At 36.8% G+C, this 19,869-nt stretch overlaps 1 protein-coding gene across 8 annotated transcripts in view; it reads left to right on the forward strand.

Annotated features, from left to right (window-relative positions):
* The window catches only part of PTPN13 (protein tyrosine phosphatase non-receptor type 13), a 224,735-nt gene that overhangs the window by 40,698 nt on the left and 164,168 nt on the right, over positions 1-19,869 (forward strand). For 7 of the 8 annotated variants that reach the window (XM_082463220.1, XM_082463219.1, XM_082463217.1 and 4 more), the window contains exon 2: positions 14,949-15,068. The exons of the other annotated variant lie outside the window; for it this stretch is intronic. In XM_082463220.1, the coding sequence (XP_082319346.1) occupies positions 14,954-15,068 (115 nt within the window). In that variant the 5' untranslated portion in view covers positions 14,949-14,953. The remainder of the gene's footprint in view (positions 1-14,948; positions 15,069-19,869) is intronic. 8 annotated transcript variants of the gene reach the window in all.

Here is a 19,869-nt window from a genome sequence, read left to right on the forward strand (position 1 = left end):
TGGCTGATCTCTGATTCATAGGGAAAGTCTGACATTGATTGCTCCTCTTTTAGAATTGATTAATATCAAGATGATCGTAGGAGTTATTGGAATTGAGAGGTAAAGTTTTATCCGAAGATGTTTAGAGCAATAATTCTTTAACATTATTGTGTATGAGAATTACCAGGGGAGCCATGGATTCCTGAATACACACTGAAAGAAAGTCAGTTTTTGCACTATGTAAGCAAATGGACATGTGTACCAATCGTTTTGAAACACGTCACAGGGACTACATCACTCAGCCAATGAGGCCTTTAGGCAAGAAGTCCTCTTCCTGACTTTTCTCCATCTGCTCACATGCTTCTTTCCCTTTGACTTCAGTGGACCTGATGAAACATCTGAAGGGTAATCAATTCCTTTGTGACCTTGCCTACTGATCGCCCACCTCCTCCTGTACCTTCAGCCTCTTTACTGGCTCTTTCCCTCAGCATATACACAGAGTCCCTTATATATTTAAAATCAAAGCAAACATTATCCACCCTCACCTTTAAATTTATCCTCCTAACTTTACTCCTTCTGTTACCAACCAAGTTTCAAAAATTAATCAGCACTTACAATTCAGCATCAGTTTGCTTCCTCTCCTACTTGACTAAAATTTCTTTGAATAAAGTTACCTATAACATCCAGAGAGCCAAATATGTATGCTGTCATATTGCATGACTTCTCTATGTTGTTTGAGAATGATAAAGATAAATAACAATTATTGATATTCTCTATCAGGTCCTGAACTGTATGTATCTCTTTTAATTCTTGCCAATTTCCCATAAGATAGGAACTGTTAATAACTTGCTTTAAGAAGAAGACTGAGCCTAGAAATATTAATTTGCTGAAAGTCACAGAGCTAGTGATCTGAACCTGGGCAACGTGGCACAAAACTCCACATTCTTAATCTTGCGTTCTACCAATCTCCTGTTTGAAACTTCTCTTTCATTCTCTCTAACATAGTAATCTTACGGTTTTCTTCTTATTTCTCTGGCTATTCCTTTGCAGGTGCCTTTGCAGGCTCTTTTCCCTCCTCTAACTTTTAAATGCTTCTTTAGTGCCTCTAGGTCTCTGTACTTGACTTTTTTTTTTATATGCTCTTCCTGAGTGACTTTATCCAAACTCATGATTTTGTCCATCATTTACATACTAATCACTTCCAAATCTATAGTTCAAGACCTCTATTAGTTCCACTCTATAATTAAAATGAGCCTTTAAAAATACAAATTTTGTCACTTTATGCCTCACCCTGAAATTTGTCAATGCCTCTTCATAGGTTTCAGTATAAAATTCAAACTACTTAGCAAATCACAAAAACACCTTACATGATCTGGCACCTACTCATTGCTATAGCCTCATCTCTTGTCTCCCCTCCCCCTTCTCTAGACAATCTACAGAATTGAACACCTCCTACTGTTTTATATCTCAGTTTTCAGGTTTACAGGTATTCCTTTGCCTGGAAGACCTTAACTCTAACTCTTCTGTATCCTCTTCATCTGCCTTACTCCTCTGTTTGAGACTTGAAACAAAGATTAATTTGAGAGATTAAGAATGAATAAGCAACAGTTCTTATTGACAAGACTAAGGCAAAAGAAAGGAAAAAAGAAGTCAAAGAAGAGGGACTTTGAGCCTGATAGCTAGCTATAGGAATAGTAGTTGCATTAATCTGTTTGGAATGGTGAGAGTGGCTGATTTGGAGGAAAATACTGTTGCTTTTTTTTGGCCACGCGGCTTGTGGGATCTCAGTCTCCTGACCAGGGACTGAACCCGGGTCATGGCAGTGAAAACCCGGAATCCTAACCACTGGACCACCAGGGAGCTCCCTAGATGTATTGAATTTGATACAAGAGGACAGTATCTACCCAGGCAAAAAAGTACAGTACGTAGTTAAATTTAAAAATCTAGAATTTGGAACAAGGTTTTCTCAAGGCTGGAGATAGATTTAGGAATAATCTGCCCCAAGGTGATTAGGTGAAGTCTTGGCAGTGGATGCATTCTCCAATAAAAACTGGATATAGAGAACACTTCTAGCTTTATGAGAGTAGATGGAGATTATATGAGTTAAAATTAATTTTGATGTTGAGTGGCATTGATTAGAGTTAAAAGAGATAATGTGATGTAATCTGAAATTAAACTCAGAATTTTGACAAGTGAATTGTAGAGGGGAGTGCATTATTCCAGTTGTTCTAATATGTAATACATTAATATTCAATTTGAATAATTTATCCAAAGTGATTTTACCATTATTTGTCTATAAGCCAGAATTCTTTTATCTTCTCATGTAAAAAGGGTTCCTTTGCTTTTGCATATTAATCATTCTTATTTATAACAGTTGCACAAGAGTACCTTATAGTTAATTAAAATAAAAATTAGATATGAATACTATACTTTGAAAAACACATCTTTATAGATTTAGTTGGATTGCCACAAAGTAAGGGAGTGGCCCAAACCACATGGTTTGAAATTGGGTTCATGAGTTCTTGCAAGTCATGTCATTATTTAAATTATAAGTAATAATCTAATTTAGTTGTCACAATTATACTAGATAAAATAAAAATGGCAAAATGAACAGCAGTATTCAGTATGAATATCTCTTGTGTCACTGCTTAGTATTTTTAGATTTGGGTTTTAGATTTATTGAATTTATTGTTTAGATATAAAAAGTAGATGTTTTACACAACATTTCCATTTTTAAAATATTTCAGAATGGAAATTGGTAATATCAAAATCACTTTTAGAACAGAGCAGTTTGAGTAGAATTTTGGCTGTCTCCAAATATCAAGTTGAAATTACTCTTGTAGTTACTGGAGCATGCCTAGGTTTGTTATGCTTCATCTGTGACTTGTGAAGTTATTGGGGCTTACTCTTTTCATTGATTTTTGTCTAGAGTCAGAGTTGATTTGTCCACATTAATACAGAACGACACCTACTACCTTATTTTACTACAGTATAAATTTACAGTATAAATTTACAGTATAAATTTGGGGGTAAATTTACTACAGTATAAATTTACCCCCAAATTTTTAGGTTTAGAAGATTTGTATAGATTTGTAAGAAAGGACAAGAAGAGAAGACAAATATCACTTTCTCCTTCAATATTCAACTTTTAGTATTGGGTTGGCCACAAAGTTCTTTTGCGTTTTCCCATAACATCTTACAGAAAAACCTGAATGAACTTTTTGGCCAACCCAGTATCTGCCAGGTGAGTAGTGTTTGTTGCCTTCTGCCTTCTAACACCTCTAATAGCTGGCTTCTTGCTTCTCAGTTAGATCATAACTGTAGAAGTATTGCCTGATCTTGAGAATGCTAAATGTTAGAAAATCAGGAAAGTAGCAAGAGCCTCTTTAATAGACTGTCGCTGTTTGTCTTGCTTATGCTAGTTACTTCACTTCTGAGTTAAGTGAGCTTTGGTCAACTTTTCTGGACCATCTAACATTACATCCCAAACAGTATATGATACAATCAGCTCAGTGCAAATTGCTTTGTCAATTAAAACATGAAGTAAGAAGTTTGTAAAAAACTTGATGTCTAGAAAGACAAGATTAACTTACTCAGAATGTTCCCTCTCTTACAAGATCCACTTTAATGGTCTGAAAGCATTATCCTCAATCTTCAGAAGTATAATAAGGGGACTTACTTTGTTACATTTTCTTCAGAATCTATACCCAGGTTGTATTAGTTTTCTATTGTTGTATAATAAATTACCACGAGGTTAGTAGCTTCAGACAACGCATTTATTTTCTTACAGTTCCTGTGGGTCAGGAGTCCAGGTACAGGTTAACTGGGTCCCCTGCTCAGGGTCACACCAGGCTGGAATCTCGTCTGAATCTTGGAGGTCTTCTTCTAATCCCACTGGTTGTTTGGCAGGATTCAATTACTTGTAGCTGTAGATCTAAATTTATCATTTTCTTGCTGGCTGTCAGCTGGGGTCTGCTCTCTGCTCAACAGTGTTACCATGAGGTCATTGCCATGTGGTCCCCTCCATAGGCAGTTGACAGCATGGTTGTTTGCGTCATCAAGGCCAGCAGGGGAAATCTCCCTGTCTTTGAATCTCTTTCCAGTCTGCCCCAACAGAGTCTTCTATATCATAACCTAATCAAGTTGGCTGCTGTTGCTTGGTATTTGTTGGTCCCACCCATACGCAAGGAAGGAAGATTATACAGGTCTGGTATACCGGGGGGAGGCACAAATTTCGGGAGCCATATCAGGATTCTGCCTACCATAGTCTTCCCTCTGGCCCTCAGATATTCATGCCCTCTGACCCCATACACACACAAACAAAATACATCCCTTCCCACGGTTCCCAGAGTTCTCATCCTATTAAAGCATCAGCTCAGAGTCCAAGGGCGCATCTAAATCATCTACATTAGGTTTAGATGAGGCTCCTATGTGTTATTTATCTGTGAACCTGTAAAACTAAGGAGACTATCCCAACATTCCCAACATAAAATGATGGGACAAGCATGGAATAACTATTGTAGACATTCTTGTTCAAAAAGGAGAAGGGCAGAATGGAAAGTCAAAAAGGAGTCACTTGGTCCATCACAGTTCTGAGATTCAGATTGGCAGATGCCAGGTGGAGTTTTTTTGGTTAGGTTTCAAAGCCTGGGAATAATCCTTCATGGCTGTCAACTCTGCCCTCTGAGTCTCCATTCTGCCTTCTGAATCTCCATTCTGCCTTCTGAATCATTCTTCCTTTTTCTAGGATGGTAGCATATGTTTGCAGCTGAGTGGTTTTAACCAGCCTTATTCCTGACTGTAGAATCGAGGGCGCCTCCAACAGCCTCTTTCAATTTTATATTCTTCCTCTTTTAGTCCAACCTGGCAGTGTTTATGCTGAAACAATTTTCTCAGGAACTCTGGGTTTTATGTGGGTTTCACAGGGATTCACTACATTAGACAAAAGCTACACCTGCAATTTTTTTTTTTCAAAATAATGCTTTTTCTGTCTTTGCCTCCTGCTGAGATGGCTAAGGGACAACTCTAGAGCTTACCAGAGACCCTTAAAATCTTGAAAGGGCCCTTTATGTGACTGAATCCTCTGACCTTCTGATCTTTCTGAAATTTTAGCAGAGGATCTTTTTTCTTTTTTTTTATCTATTGTATTTTTGGCAACCATTTCTGACTTTTAGCATCTTTTGCTATCTGGAGAGGCTGGGCATTTTCAGAATCATCTAGTCCTGGTTCCTTCCTCTTTAATAGGACTTTCCTCAATTTATCTCTCTCTTCTTGCATTTTACTATGAGAAGCAAGAGTAAACCAGACAACACATTTAACACCTCACCTGGAAATCTCCTTCCCATATGCCCAGTTTTGCCACTTGTAAGTTCTGCTTTCCATATAACTGCAGGATACAGTGTCACCAAGTTTTCTTCCACTATTTAACAAGGATTCCCCTTCCTCCAGTTTCCAATAACATGTTCCTTGTTTCCTTCTGAGCCCTCACCAACAGTATTCAAAGTCCAGATATCTATTAAAAATCTGTTCAAGGCAAGTTAGGCTTTCTCAGAATTCTTTCAGCTTCTGCTCACTATCCAATTCCAAAGCTGCTCCTACATTTTTAGTTCTTGTTACCCTCTTTCAGTTACCACAAATTTAGCACCTTAAAGCAACACACATTTATTATCTTGTACTTCTTGTTTGTCAGGATTCTGGGTACAGATGATCTGGTTCCCCTTTTCAGGATATCACCAGACTTAAATCAGGGTGTCAACTGGGAATATGATATCATCTGAGGCTCAGCGTCCTATGCCAAGTTCACTGGTTGCTGGTAGAACGTGCCTCGTGGTTGTAAGACCATTTCCTTGCTGGTAGTTGGCTGGGGTACACCATCAGCACCTAGAGGCCACCCTCAGGTCCTTGTCATGTATCCCTCTGTATAGTCAGTTCACCACATGAAAGGGATGTTAAGGGTAATCTCAGAATTCTGCCTACCACATTAATTTGTTTATTACAATATAGAGGACAAATAAGATTTTTTTCTTGGACTTTTGTGCTTTGTACATATTTGTTTCCTTTAGTGGCTACTTACTCAGACATTTTAATCTAGATTTCTTGACGAAGACCAACCATAAGTATTCTAAAGCGATGATCTTAACAAAAGTCAGCGGGTAGGGAGGAGGAGTGATGTAGAAAGAAAATACTCGAAACCAAAGTTCTGTCAATACCATTCCATTGTTTTCTGTTAGTACCTCAAAATTGGTGAGGAAAAATATAACACATGTGAAATTAGGGATTTTCCCCTCCATTTACTTTTCTCCTAAGTTTAAATGATACAGGGAGAGATTAAAGGATTCCAGAATTTTTCTTCTGGTTTTTTGAAGCTGTCCTTTGAAAAGCAGGGAATAGGCATATATGATTTCTGTTTAGATAAGTAGTTGACCTGAGCCAGAGGCCCAGAAAGGCAATTTAGACTTGTGTCTGTTTTAGTTTCTCTTCTCTCACTGGGAAAAGTATAACGGAAAAGTTGACAAATATTAATCATTGCTCCAACTTCAATAAAGATGTTTGGTCACATGCTATTTTCTACCTTGAGGCAACGTTCAATTAAAATTTCACTGACTTTTATCTCTTTTTTTCCTTAAAATCCCAATTCTTTCTTAGGCTTTTCTAACTATACTAGGCAATAATATTTTTTCTCTACTACTTTTCTGTACCTACCCTCCTAATGGAAAAGAAATATTAGTTGTTGTTTTTTTTTAATTAGAGAGATTAGCTTTTAGTCTTCAAGAGCTCTAATAGTGCTTTTATTTCTACTTTGTATACATCTGTCTTGATGTTGACCATTTTTGGATCAACAGATAAAAGGTAGAAATAATTCCACATTATTTAAAATGTCCTGTAATTATTGTAGTTATCATTTCAGTGTTAAATGCTTTAGGAAATTAGAAGTTAAGAGAAAAACAAGACATGGCTATCTTGAATAATGGTTTTTAAAAAATGATTGCGTTATCAAGCTACACATTCTAACTTTAGTAACATAAGTTACATGGCATCTTAGATATGCTTTGGCTGTTTAAGGAGGGAAGATCTCAGACCTTTGCCGTGGATTTTGATTTCTTTAGTCTTACAGATTTTTATTTTAATGGGAGAAATTAACTTTTAGAAAACTTTTTTTCTTTTTAAAGCATATGTTACCTCATGTTGGGGCTTCACAGGACAAAGAAAAGGAATGCTGTCCTGGCTTTGATCAAGTTTAGTTAGCTTGTTTGTTTTCTCTTTTTAACAGCTTTATTGAGGAATAATTGACATATAATAAGCTGTACATATTGTGTACAACTGGATGAGTTTTGACATATGTATGCACCTGCAAACCATCATCACAATCAAGATAACGAACATATCCATTATCCCCAAATGTTTTCTCATGCCCCCTTGTAATCAACTCCCATCTGCCTCTCCATAGGTCAGTGCCATCCTCAAGCAACAGCTATTTTTTGTAACTGTAGTTGGCATTTTTTATAATTTTGTACAAATGTAATCATAAAGTATATACTCTCTCTCTCTCTCTCTCTTTTTTTTTTTTTTTTTTGGTCTAGCTTCCTTTACTCAGTATAATTATTTTGAGATTCAAGTTGTTGCACGTATCAATAATAGTTCATTCCTTTTATTGCTGACTAATATTCCATTGTGAGAATATACTAAAATCAGTTTATCCATTCACTTGTTGATAGACATTTGCTTGTTTCCATTTTTCGGACGTTACAGATAAAGCTGATATGAACATTTGTATATGTCTTTTTTTTTTTTAAGAAATGGAAAATTTTATTTGAGCCGAATTTGAGGATTATAACCTGGGAGGAGCATCTCAGAAAGCTCTGAGAACTGTTCCCTGTATGAGTCTTTGTGTAGATATAAGCTTTAATTTATTTTGGGTAAATACTTAAAAGTGGAATGGCCAGATCATCTGGTAGGCTTATATTTAACTTTTTATGAAACTGTCAGTTTCCCAAAGGGTACCATTTTACATTCCCATTAGTAATGTATGTTTGGAATGTTTAGTTCCTCCACATCCTTGACTACACTTAGTATGGTGAGTCGTTTACATTTTAGTAATTGTGATAGCTATGTGGCAGTATCTCATTTTAATTTTCATTTTCCGAACGACTGTTGAAGTTGAGCATCTTTTCACGTGCTCATTTGCTATCCATGTGTTTTGTGTTTTTTTTAAATTTATTTTTATATTTATTTTTGGCTGTGTTGGGTCTTCGTTTCTGTGCGAGGGCTTTCTCTTGTTGCGGCAAGCGGGGGCCACTCTTCATCGCGGTGCGCAGGCCTCTCACTATCGCGGCCTCTCGTTGCGGACCACAGGCTCCAGACGCGCAGGCTCAGTAGTTGTGGCTCACGGGCCTAGTTGCTCCGCGGCATGTGGCATCTTCCCAGACCAGGGCTCGAACTCGTGTCCCCTGCATTGGCAGGCAGATTCTCAACCACTGCGCCACCAGGGAAGCCCCATGTGTTTTCTTTAATGAAATACCTATTCAAATCTTTTGCCCATTTGATAAAAAAAATTTGCATTGTTTGTTTTCCTATTACTGAGTTTTGACAGTTCTTTATATATTCTGGATATAAATCCTTTATCAGTTATGTGATCTGTAAATATTTTCCTTTAATTTGTGGTTTTTCTTTTTATTCTTTGGGCAGTTATTTTCAAAGAGCAGAAGTTTTAATTTTGATGAAGTCTTAACCTTTTTTTTATTTTATGGTTCACATATTTGATGTTGTATCTAAGAAAAATTGGTCTCATTCAGGATCACAATGATTTTCTCCTAACTTAAAAAAAAATGGCATCCAAGGTATTCCTGTATATAGAAAAGCTTACTGAAAATTATTTTTAAATGAATATTCTTATTAAATTACAAATTCTAAAACCTAGTTCTTAAGTTTCTAAGGTCAATTATTTTATTTTACTTGTAGAAAAGATTGATAGTCACTTTTAAGGGACCTTTTGATTGAGTGTATAATACCATTGTTCAAACTTTATTAATTAAAATCCTTTAACTGTTTTAAACTGCATTCATATAATTAAAAGTTGACTTCTCTGTGCTTCCACTGCAGGGGCCACAGGTTCAATCCCTGGTCAGGGGAACTAAGATCCCACATGCCACGCGGTATGGCCAAAAAAAAATCTTCCTGAGTACTTAAATAAGTCTCTAATGAACGAAAACTTATAAGTATGCTAAGACTTAAGTTCTCTTATATGTTCCAGTGGTATTTCATACAAGCCTGAACTCATTTTCTCAATTACATTATTTAAATTGGAATCACAAGGCAAATCTGTTATTCTAACTGACCTATTTCTCTTAAACTGTTTTTTTAAAATTATTTTATTTATTTATTTTTGGCTGCGTTGGATCTTTGTCGCTGCGTGCAGGCTTTCTCTAGTCGTGGCGAGCAGGGGCTACTCTTCGCTGCGGTGCACAAGCTTCTCATTGTGGTGGCTTCTCTTGTTGCGGAGCACGGGCTCTAGGTGCACAGGCTTCAGTAGTTGTGGCAGGTGGGCTCAGTAGTTGTGGCATGCGGGCTCTAGAGCTCAGGCTCAGTAGTTGTGGTGCACGGGCTTAGTGGCTCCGCGGCATGTGGGATCTTCCCGGACCAGGGCTCGAACCCCGTGTCCCCTGCATCGGCAGGCGGATTCTTAACCACTGCGCCACCAGGGAAGCCCGTCTCTTAAACTTTATAAACAGCTAAAATACCAAATACGTACAGATTCTTTAACTTAAAAAAATACTAATATATGGGTTTGCTTCTCTTAAACTTTTATAAAATTCATTGTAAATCATCCTGGGTTAAAGATGCTTGTAACTTTGGGGATTGATTTCTCAAGTCATTATGATTTCTTAATGACCAGAGATGTCTTTAGCCAGGATGATGAGTGTGTCTCTGCCCCAGACTCGTGGCACACCTAGAGCTCTATTTTATAGTTGCTTTGTTCCTGAAACAGGGTACTCTTATAGTCCTGTTTCTTTAGAATCTATTTTAACATTCCTAATTCATTAGTCTACCCCCAGGTGGGTCGTGGTATCACTAGTTTGGATTCAGTTAAACTGTTTACTGTTTCATTCTTTTTGGAATCACTTTTATGTGCTTCCTATTTGCGAGTGCCACAAATCCTTCAGGATTAAAATGACATCTGTTAGAATCCTTTTGTGGTTTTATCTGACTCTGTGGGCACAGTTTTAAGGTCTTGACAATAATACCTATGTTAACCAAAGACATAATAATGATTCTGGTTATGTAATATAATTATTCTTATTTGAAAATCTTTCCAAAAGCGTAGTTATCATGTATTCTACCACTTTCAAGGAAATAAAAGTGAATAATATGGTTATGTTTATTGTAAAGCAGGACCTTATTGACAGTAAAATAATGCCAGTCATATATCTACACTCCAAGTTATCTAGTACTGTGTCTAAAGGAAACAACTGAAGTAATAAACTCTTTAGAATTTTCATAACTGTTCCCTCATCTAATGGTTGAATTCAAGCTTTTTTATTTTTTTCTTCACTTCCTTTTTGTTGCATCTCTCTTCCACTTCTGCATTTCTTTTGTTCCCTTCTCTTCTCTTTCCTTTCAGATCTACTGATCTGGAGAGCTATAGTAAAGGTGAATAAAAATAACAGAGAGAGAGATGGTGATGATAGGCAATCACCAAACTTGGTGATGGTAGACAATTTATAAGGTATAGGTATGTTGTTACTTGTTTGAATTTTAGAAAGCTGCTTTAACATTACATTGTCTTGAGATTGGGTGGTTAGGGGGTTGAGGCAGTTTTTTAAAATCTTAAACCTCTTTTCTAGCAAAGTTATACATATAAAATGTCTAATCTCTTCTGTTAGCTAGATGATATTGCTTTTAAAAACAGATGTTCCGTCTATGTTTTGGTGGTCTAACAAGTTCCAACCAGAGATGCATAGAGATCCTACACTAAGTAGGCAAAAAATATTTTAAATAAAAATTAAAAGAGGATTAATAACATAAATCAGACCTGACTGAATCAAGCAATAGAGGTGTAATTAGTAATCTTTGTAGACAGAACAATCAAGTGCTGAAAAAATTCTGTTGTGTTGAAGTTACTTTTACTTTTTCCTTTTCTTACTTATAGGAAAAATTTATTTTAAAAACCAATCTCTTTAAAAAATAAGTGAAAACCAGTATCTTAAGATTTAACACTTTGTGTGTGTGAATGTAACATTTGCTTTATAATAGATAATCATAAGCATCTTACTGTGCCCATCACTTTTCTTTCTTTCTGCCCTCCTTCTTTCCCTCCCCCCTTCCCTCCCTCCCTCCTTCCTCTTTTTCTTTTTCTTTTTCCTTCTTTCTCCTTCATGTGGGGAAGTTATTCTCTTGCCTCTATAAGAAAACTCAAGTCCCTAACTCTCTCCTTATTCTTTGATAGTAATAACTACAGTCACGTTGCAAATACAATGTCAATTCCATAAATAAAAGTGCCTAGTCAATATATTAAGCACCATTTCAGTCTTCATTCAAAACTAAAACGCTTCCCTTCCCCAGCTAGGATTAACAGTAAGTAGGAGGCAGTATTGTTGGCTTCTCTTTTTATTGCTTATCTCTTCCATTTGCAAGTTGCTGTATTTGACTGCTTCAGGATTTAAACTGGTGGCAGGAAGAAAGGTAGAGAAGCAAACAGTTTTTTTACCTGACTCTTGTTATAACATGGCTTCACTGTCTTTGAGCTTGTTATATGCTTAAGGCTGATCCTTTCTTTTGTGTGTACTTTTATGGGTTCTTCTGAGTCCTTCACTGGAACTATACTTCCTGTGATACTTCAAAAAAATTTTCCTCCCACTAGCCAACACCTAATTATTCTTCCTCCTCCTCCTCTTCTCCCTCCCCTCATACTTCCTCTTCTTCCCCCTCCACCTCCCCTCACTTCCTTCTTCTTCTGGTTAGTACTGTGGGAACCTCAGGTGGTACTCTGGGGAGAATTTTTTTAACAGCTTTATTGAGATATACTTGACATACCATAAAGTTTACCCTTTAAAAATATACTTTAGAGCAGGGGTCCCCAACCCCTGGCCACGGTAGCAGTCCGTGGCCTGTTAGGAACCGGGCCGCACAGCAGGAGGTGAGCAGCTGCGCCAGCGAGTGAAGCTTCATCTGTATTTACAGCCGCTCCCCATTGCTCGCATTACCGCCTGAGATCCACCTCCTGTCAGATCAGCGGCAGCGTTAGATTCTCATAGGAGCACAAACCCTACTGTGAACTGCGCGTGTGAGGATCTAGGTTGCACACTCCTTATGAGAATCTAATGCCCTATGATCTGAGGTGGAGCTCAGGTGGAGGTGATGCGAGCGCTGGGGAGCAGCTGCAAATACAGATTATCATTAGCAGAGGGTTTGACTGCACAGAGACCATAATAAATCAGTCGCTTGCAGACTCGTATCAAAACCCTATCAGTGAGTGGCAAGTGACAATCAAGCTGCATCTTACAGAGTAGACTGGACATAAGCAACACACTTCAAGTGTCACTGTCTCCCATCAGACCCCAGATGGGACCATCTAGTTGCAGGAAAACAAGCTCAGGGCTCCCACTGATTCTGCATTATGGTGAGTTGTATAATGATTTCATTATATATTACAGTATAATAATAGAGATAAAGTGCACAATAAATGTAATGCACTTGAATCGTCCCGAACCACCCCCCCACCCCCTGTCCCCGGTCCGTGGAAAGATTGTCTTCCACAAAACTGGTCCCTGGTGCCAAAAAGGTTGGGGACCGCTGCTTTAGAGTTCTGCTACCATCACCACAATCTAAATTTGGGGACATTTTCACCTTCTGGGTAGGATTTCATTAACTCGAGGCTGTGTGGCCCTGCTCCTTGCCCACCTTACCCTCTGCCCCCCCCCCCCCCCCCCCCCCGCCCCAGCCAATGGAAGAGTAGCTAGCTCCCAATACAGCATGCTTCCTCACTCCAACTCTCTGTTTGCCCTCTCCTCCCTTTGGCTGCTGCCTCAGAGTGATAGTCAAAGACTTTAGATCCCTAAAGTATCAGACATGAGTCTGTGGTGTCCTCCCTAAATTCCAGGGAACATATACCAAGCACTCTAAGGCACCTTCCCACACCCCTCCTGCTTTGGAGGAGGCATGAAAATCAGTACAACTCTCTTCAAAGAAATTCTCCGTATGCAGTTTTCTCCCTACTCTTTATACCCTGTGTGTAGGCTTTAGAGCTGTCTAACGGGTTCTCATCTCATTCATATTACTTCGGAAATTTGCTACAGAGTAGTCTTTCTCACAAGTCACTTTGGTATCTGATTGCTAATAGTATCTTCTGTTAAAACTTCCAATTTAACATACTATTTTGTGTAGAAGATTAGTCAGATATCTTTCAGAAAGGAATGAAGCTTCTATTTTTTTAAATTTAATAACTGGGCTATTACAGTGCTATCATATAATAAAGTACATGAGAAACTTAGAGAGTTGGGGTGGGGGGAGCAGTCTGAATAATAATCTCTTGTACAAGCTAAATAAAAACCCCTTCGGCTTTTTCAAAGCAATATCTTACATCTTCCCTTTTAACTACCACATTCTGCATTTAAGTAGACACCCCTCAAGGCAGACTCTAAGAATAAAATTCTATAGTAAACATTTGAAAAGGAAAGTAACAGGACAAGGCTGGCCTCATTTGTAGAGCTGTAGTTGCTTTTTTTTTCCATCTGGGTTAAAGTACCATTTTTTCCATCTGGGTTAAAGTACCATAAATGTAAATTAAAAGAAAATATTAGCTTTTCTTTTAATTAAATATTGTTAGCTGACTAAACAAAGTCGACTTTTATCTGAAAGAGATGTTTTTATAAGTTAATTTTAAAATTTAATGAAGGATATAATTACAGAAAATAAGTATTTTACATTTTGTTCCCCTTTTGGTTTCTTTTCCAAACCCACTGCTTCTGCCTAGCAATAGATACACATTATTCTTAAATTAGTTTGGTTTGTGTAAAAATCTTAGTAATCACTACAAAGAGCAATTTTCTTTTCAAGGAGGGTCAATTGAGGAAAATTTATATAGGAGGATTTTGACTAGCTGCATTTCCCTCTTCCAAAATGTAAATAGGATTATTGAGCCCCATAGAAAATCTTAAATTTTATCAATATATCACCTACTTAATTGAATGCTTTAAGAAAAAAAAAAAAAAGCTGACCCTACAGAAATGTCACCACAGAGGCACCTTTCTGATTTTTTATTAATTCAACTTCAATAACGTCTTAGATTACAAAGCATGTTTACATGCATAACTTCTTTGTCATAGCCACCTCAAGATGGCATTATTGTTACTATTATTATTATTCCCATGTCACAGATGGGAAATTGAAGTTTAGAGGTAAAATGACTTTCCCAGGGGCAAATGGTAAGTTGACGGCAAAGCTGGATCTAGAAATAGTTAATTTCATTCAGTGCAAAATTTATAGTTATAGTGTATATATTAGAAATGTAGAAATGAATTAGTGAATGGAAAAAATGTGTTCCATCTTACTCCCAACTTCTTCCACCATGGCTATAGGGTCTCCTCTCTATTCTTTTTACCTAGGATGAATAGAATGAAACCTGGTACTTCCGTCTGGCTGCTTTGATTTAATTACCTGCACTTTGGTGTCTCTGGTACCCTGAGGTCTCTGTCTTCTCCCATGAAGTAGTCACCACCACTATGGCTGTTCTCCAATTCTGTCTCTGAAGTTGACCCTATTGGGCTAGGGCAAGTGGTCGTTTTGAGAGTTCTTTAACTCCTTTACCCTCTATGACTTTAAGCTGTAGGACTATATTATATTTACATTGAAGGCCATATTGAGAACTTAGGTGGACAGGGACCTCATAGTCTCATTACTGATGCAGAACTTTCACTACTGCAAGTGCAGTAAAGTGGCTGATGTGTAGACCATCTGTTACCCTTGTTTCCTAGGTAATATGCATGTGACACTAGCTGAGGCCCTGGAGGTTCGGGGTGGACCACTGCAGGAGGAAGAGATATGGGCTGTATTAAATCAAAGTGCTGAAAGTCTCCAAGAATTATTCAGAAAAGGTAAGGCCTTTTGCGTGTGTGCGGGGGTGTGGGGGTAGCTGAAAAGCAGCTAGGGTGGCAGACTATAGGAAGGAATGCTTTCTCTTATCTCTCTTAGGGCTGAAAAAGCTCTGATCTTGTCTGCCTTCATTGGAACATCTTCTGTGTGTCTGATATTGTGCTAGGCACTGAAAATATCATGATGATCAAAAGCAAAAACGTTCCCTGTCTTTCTGGAGCTTACAGTCCAGCATGGAAGATAGCTATTAATAAAATATTTATGTAAACAAATGTAAAAAATGCAATCATGACAAGGGCTACCAGGGAGGGGAATCAGTTGACTCTGTGAGAACCCGTAGTAGGAGGATTTGATCTGGTGAAGAGGACGGAAAAGAAGTCTTCCCTGTATAAGTCTCCCCTGAGCTAAGACCTGAAAGAAGAAGAGAAGTTAATCTGGTAAGAGGGAGGGAAAAACATTCCTGGCAGAGAGAATTGTATGCACATCCCTGGGATCATGCAAACTGAATAACTAGTTTGATGCTTCCCTGCAGAGGTGGTTACCTGGTCCAAATGGTTGTGTAACATTTTGGAGCTAGAAAAGTTAGAGAATCAGTCACCCTTTGGTTGTCTAAAAACATTTGCTATCATGCTGAAAAGCTCCACATGAAGATGGTGTTTGCTATTCACACCACATGTCCAACACCTATTTAGCATAGTAAAGAAACCACGCTTCATCTTAAGGAAGAATTAAACTTTAAAATTGATTTGAATTAATTAATCAAGCACAATAAGCATGACAGAAATAGGGGAGGATTTGAGGGTAGTAAGAGTTCTCAAAGGGGGTCCCTGGATGAGTAGCGCCAGTATCACCTAAAACCTTGTTAGAAATGCAGACACTTAGGCCCACCCTAGACCCACTGAATAAGAAACCCTAGGGGTGGAGCAGCAATTTGTGTGTTAGCAAGTCTTTAAGGATATCCTGATGCATGTTAAAGTTTGAGAACCATTATACAATAGAATTGCTGAAGACCAGGAGCCATGGGAACCTTTTAGAAGGTGTAGAAGTGACCACTGATTAAGGAAAGTCTAGAGCACAAGGGAAGAGTGGGGATAGATGGTAGTGTTTTGGTGTTGCTGCTGTTTTCTAATCCAGAGGCAGGAACCTAGATATTTGAAGATCTTTGATTAGAGTTAGGATTAATTTAAAGAAAACTTACTCATTTTATCTAATTCCACTTACCTAAAATCTAGTTATTTTAAGTAGACCTTGTTGTTTTGTTTGCTTCATTTTAATTTTTCAGAGAATTTTCAGAAAGTATAGGCACTCTGGAGTACAGAGCAGGTAGCCATGCTGCAGAGGTGTTGTTGAAGGAAGGATATGTTGGTGGCATTATTACTCAGTTAATTAACAACAGTCAATATTTAAAAAGCATCTCCTTCTTGTGAGGTGTTGTGTGGAAGATGCCAGTAAGTAGAAGGTGTCACAGTTGCTTGCCCTTAAGGGATACACTCAGATCAGTCAGGTGCATATGAAAAGTTTACTACTTCAAAACAGTGTGCCAGGTGTGTGAGAGAAACAGTAAGTGCTAGGGATGTTCAGAGGAGGGAGAGATAATACCTTTTTTCATTATGCTAATAGTGAGATCACTGCCCTGGCCATGACTCATAGAATATAAAGCGTTTCGCACACTGTGAGTACCTAAGTGTTTTTCTTCTTTCAAATTTTGTAATGTTAACAGAGATCGAATGTCTGAATGTTAAGTCCTTGTCATTGAGATGGAATTATTGCATAACATAGTGGCACATTACAATAAAGAGATTTACTGGATGTGTTCATAGAATTAATTGTGAGGCAGCTCTATCTTAAACACTGTCCAGTGGGAGCTGGTTACCATAGGCCTTCAGTCCAGTTCACAGCCTAACATCAGTAATATAGAGAAATTGAATTTGGCTTCTTTGGCAGTCGAGATTACCACTATCGTGATTACCAATTGGAAATTTCTATTTATTTGGAGGAAACTCAGGCTTATTTTATTTAGTTTACCTAAAATCTATGGTTTTTCATTCCTTTTATTTGATAGCACAATGTCTTTCTGCCACAAGTTCTTCTCCTGACTATTTTAACAAACTGAAATAAAATAACTATTTTGTTTGCTTATTTTGTGGATGAAAGGTGTTGGTCTTGGTTCTCTAGTACATACCCTTATGAATAACACTAGAAGTGTTATGGGGAAAACAGCAGGTAAAATACAGTGATTTTCTTTGTCTTTCTGTGTCTGTTAAAAAAATCTTTTAGTTCTTATGGATTTTTTTTTTCCCCTTATCTTCTTGAACTTGTATGTTGTTCCTGTGTCTTTTTCAGTGCAAATTGACATTCCTATAAATAGAAGGCTGGAAGTAAGCATTTCTACTAGGGGATTATTGAGCACAGATCAAGAAAATTATCTATTTTTTCATCTTTTTGAGCCTCCTAGTAATTTAAGTCCTTTTTAAAGACAAAATTGTTGTGGTTAATATTCATAGAATAATGATACCTCAGCATGACCTTGTTGAAAGACATCATTCTCAAATGAATTTCTCTTCAGAGAAGAAGAAAAGTAAAAGTTTAAAAAAATATATGATTCCAAACATTTAGATGATGGTGATGATGATACGTGGTTCTCCTTTTGTTATAAGTTCCTTAGTGTTACTGTCTTGTGGATATTAAAACACAATTGGTGTGATTACTTTTTAGAATTTTTGAGATTTTTGTCGTGGCCTTGCACATGGTTTAGTTTTGTAATGTTCTGTGGGAATTTGAAAATAATGTGGTTTTTTTTTTTTTCTATTTCTAAGGTATAACTTAAGCTTGTTAATGTTTGTGCTTTTAAATTTTTTTCTATATCCTTATTACTTTGTATACTTGCTCTGTCAGATTCTTAGGGATAGTTTAAATTTTTTACTATAATGATGTCTTTGTCTTCTTACTACTGTCATGTGTTTGTGCTATTTTATGATACATATAATGGCTAATGACTAATTTAAATGGACTGGATCTTCTATTACTATAAAGTAAGCCCTTCCCCCCCTTTTTACTACTCATTGCCTTAAATTCTGTCCCTCTGCTCTTAATATTGCCACCTCTGCTTCCTTGCCATTTACCTAGTATATTTTTTATCCTTCCTTAATTTTCAAATCATCTGTATTGTAATTTAGATATCTCTTTTAAATAGTAGATAGCTGGATTTTACTTTTTTGCCTCACTAAGGAGATGGCTATTCTTTAATTAGGAAATTAAACTTGGCCATTGAAATAAAAGTTCTGGAGGAATTTCATTAAGGGTCCTCTCGTATCATGACTTCTAACTATATGTTTCTCAGTCCCTCTTATTAACTGATTGGGAAAGCATAGCTGATGTCCAAAAATGTATACACACTTAAGATTTTAGCTTTTACATCGTGGATGAACTCATGCAGGGACTCAGTGGTCCTGGATAATAAAAAAACAATGCTATTCTCACGTGCATTCTGGATAATCTTTAGAAATGAAATTATTGCTGCCTTGGAAATTTAGCTTACAATTATATTAGTTGCCCAAAGCAGTGATTTCTTTTTTTAAGTTATGAAACTGTTGCTCTTGGCAGAAAACACATCTTTTCACTCTGTGGGATTTTAAGGTATTAGAATGGTTGATTGGTTGTTGCTAAAATTGCCCCTTCATAACTAATCAGAGGAAAAGACCCAATCTTCCTTACTTAGGTAAGGATATAAATCCCATAAAAATCCCTTTATGTATACTCATTTCTGATTCCCTGTTTAATAAATAAAACAATAATGAAATTAGTAAATTAAACAGTTAAAAAAATTTTTATTTTTTTATAAAAATAAACATTTTGATAAGTAGAAGTGCTAAAAAACAATCAAGATTCATTGTCAAAATAAAAACATTCAAAGAGTTACTAGCAAGTGTCCTTGGAAAATTGAGAAGACGTTGCATTTCTTAATGTTTTTGGAAAACAGATTTGTATAAGGTTGCAGAGAGCAGGGCATATAGAATCTGTATTTTATTATAAACACTTGCTTATTATATGCATGAGTGAAAACAACAAATTACTGCAGATAGCTGGGTAAATATCAAATAAACTTCTGCTCTTCCCTCCTTAAAAAGTGTTTAAAACTTAGAATTTGTAGGTATCTGTTTAAAAAAACAATCTTACTAGAGAATGAATGATCTATTATTTTATCAGCAAAATTAAGTGAAAGAGTAAGTTCTTTTTTTGTTTTGTAGAATTGCTTTCATTGACTAAATACTTTCAGGGAAATTCCCTTGCTACTGAAAGGAAAAAATACATAAGAAATATATAACCTCAGAACCTCACACACGTATATGTTTTTATTTATGGAATCAAACTCCTTGAGCTGGAAAGATCTTAATCCATTTCACCTAACTAATCATTTTTAGAGATAAGGAAACAAGGCCCAACTTAAATGACTTATAAGAATTAATGTTAGCAGAGCAGAAATAATATAACTATTTTAAAGTCATGAGGAGTACCTTTTTAGAGCTATAGAATCACTTTATATATATACAGGACAATAAAGTTTTAAAATTGATTGCTCTCCTGTGAGCATAGCAACAAGATGTTTAAAAAACCAGTATCAGGTGACAAAAGTGACATTGCTTCAGATTCTACACATATTAAGAGTAATAAGGGAAAATTGTGAACAAAGTTCTTGAAAAAATTCAACCATTTACATGGACACTTTAAAAGACACAATCTACCAAAGCTCATTCAAGAAAAAGTGGACTACCTAAATTGCCCTATATCTACTAAGATGATTGA

The sequence above is a fragment of the Balaenoptera physalus genome (genome assembly GCF_965194825.1).
Source record: "Balaenoptera physalus genome assembly, chromosome: 5".
Lineage (NCBI taxonomy): Eukaryota > Metazoa > Chordata > Mammalia > Artiodactyla > Balaenopteridae > Balaenoptera > Balaenoptera physalus.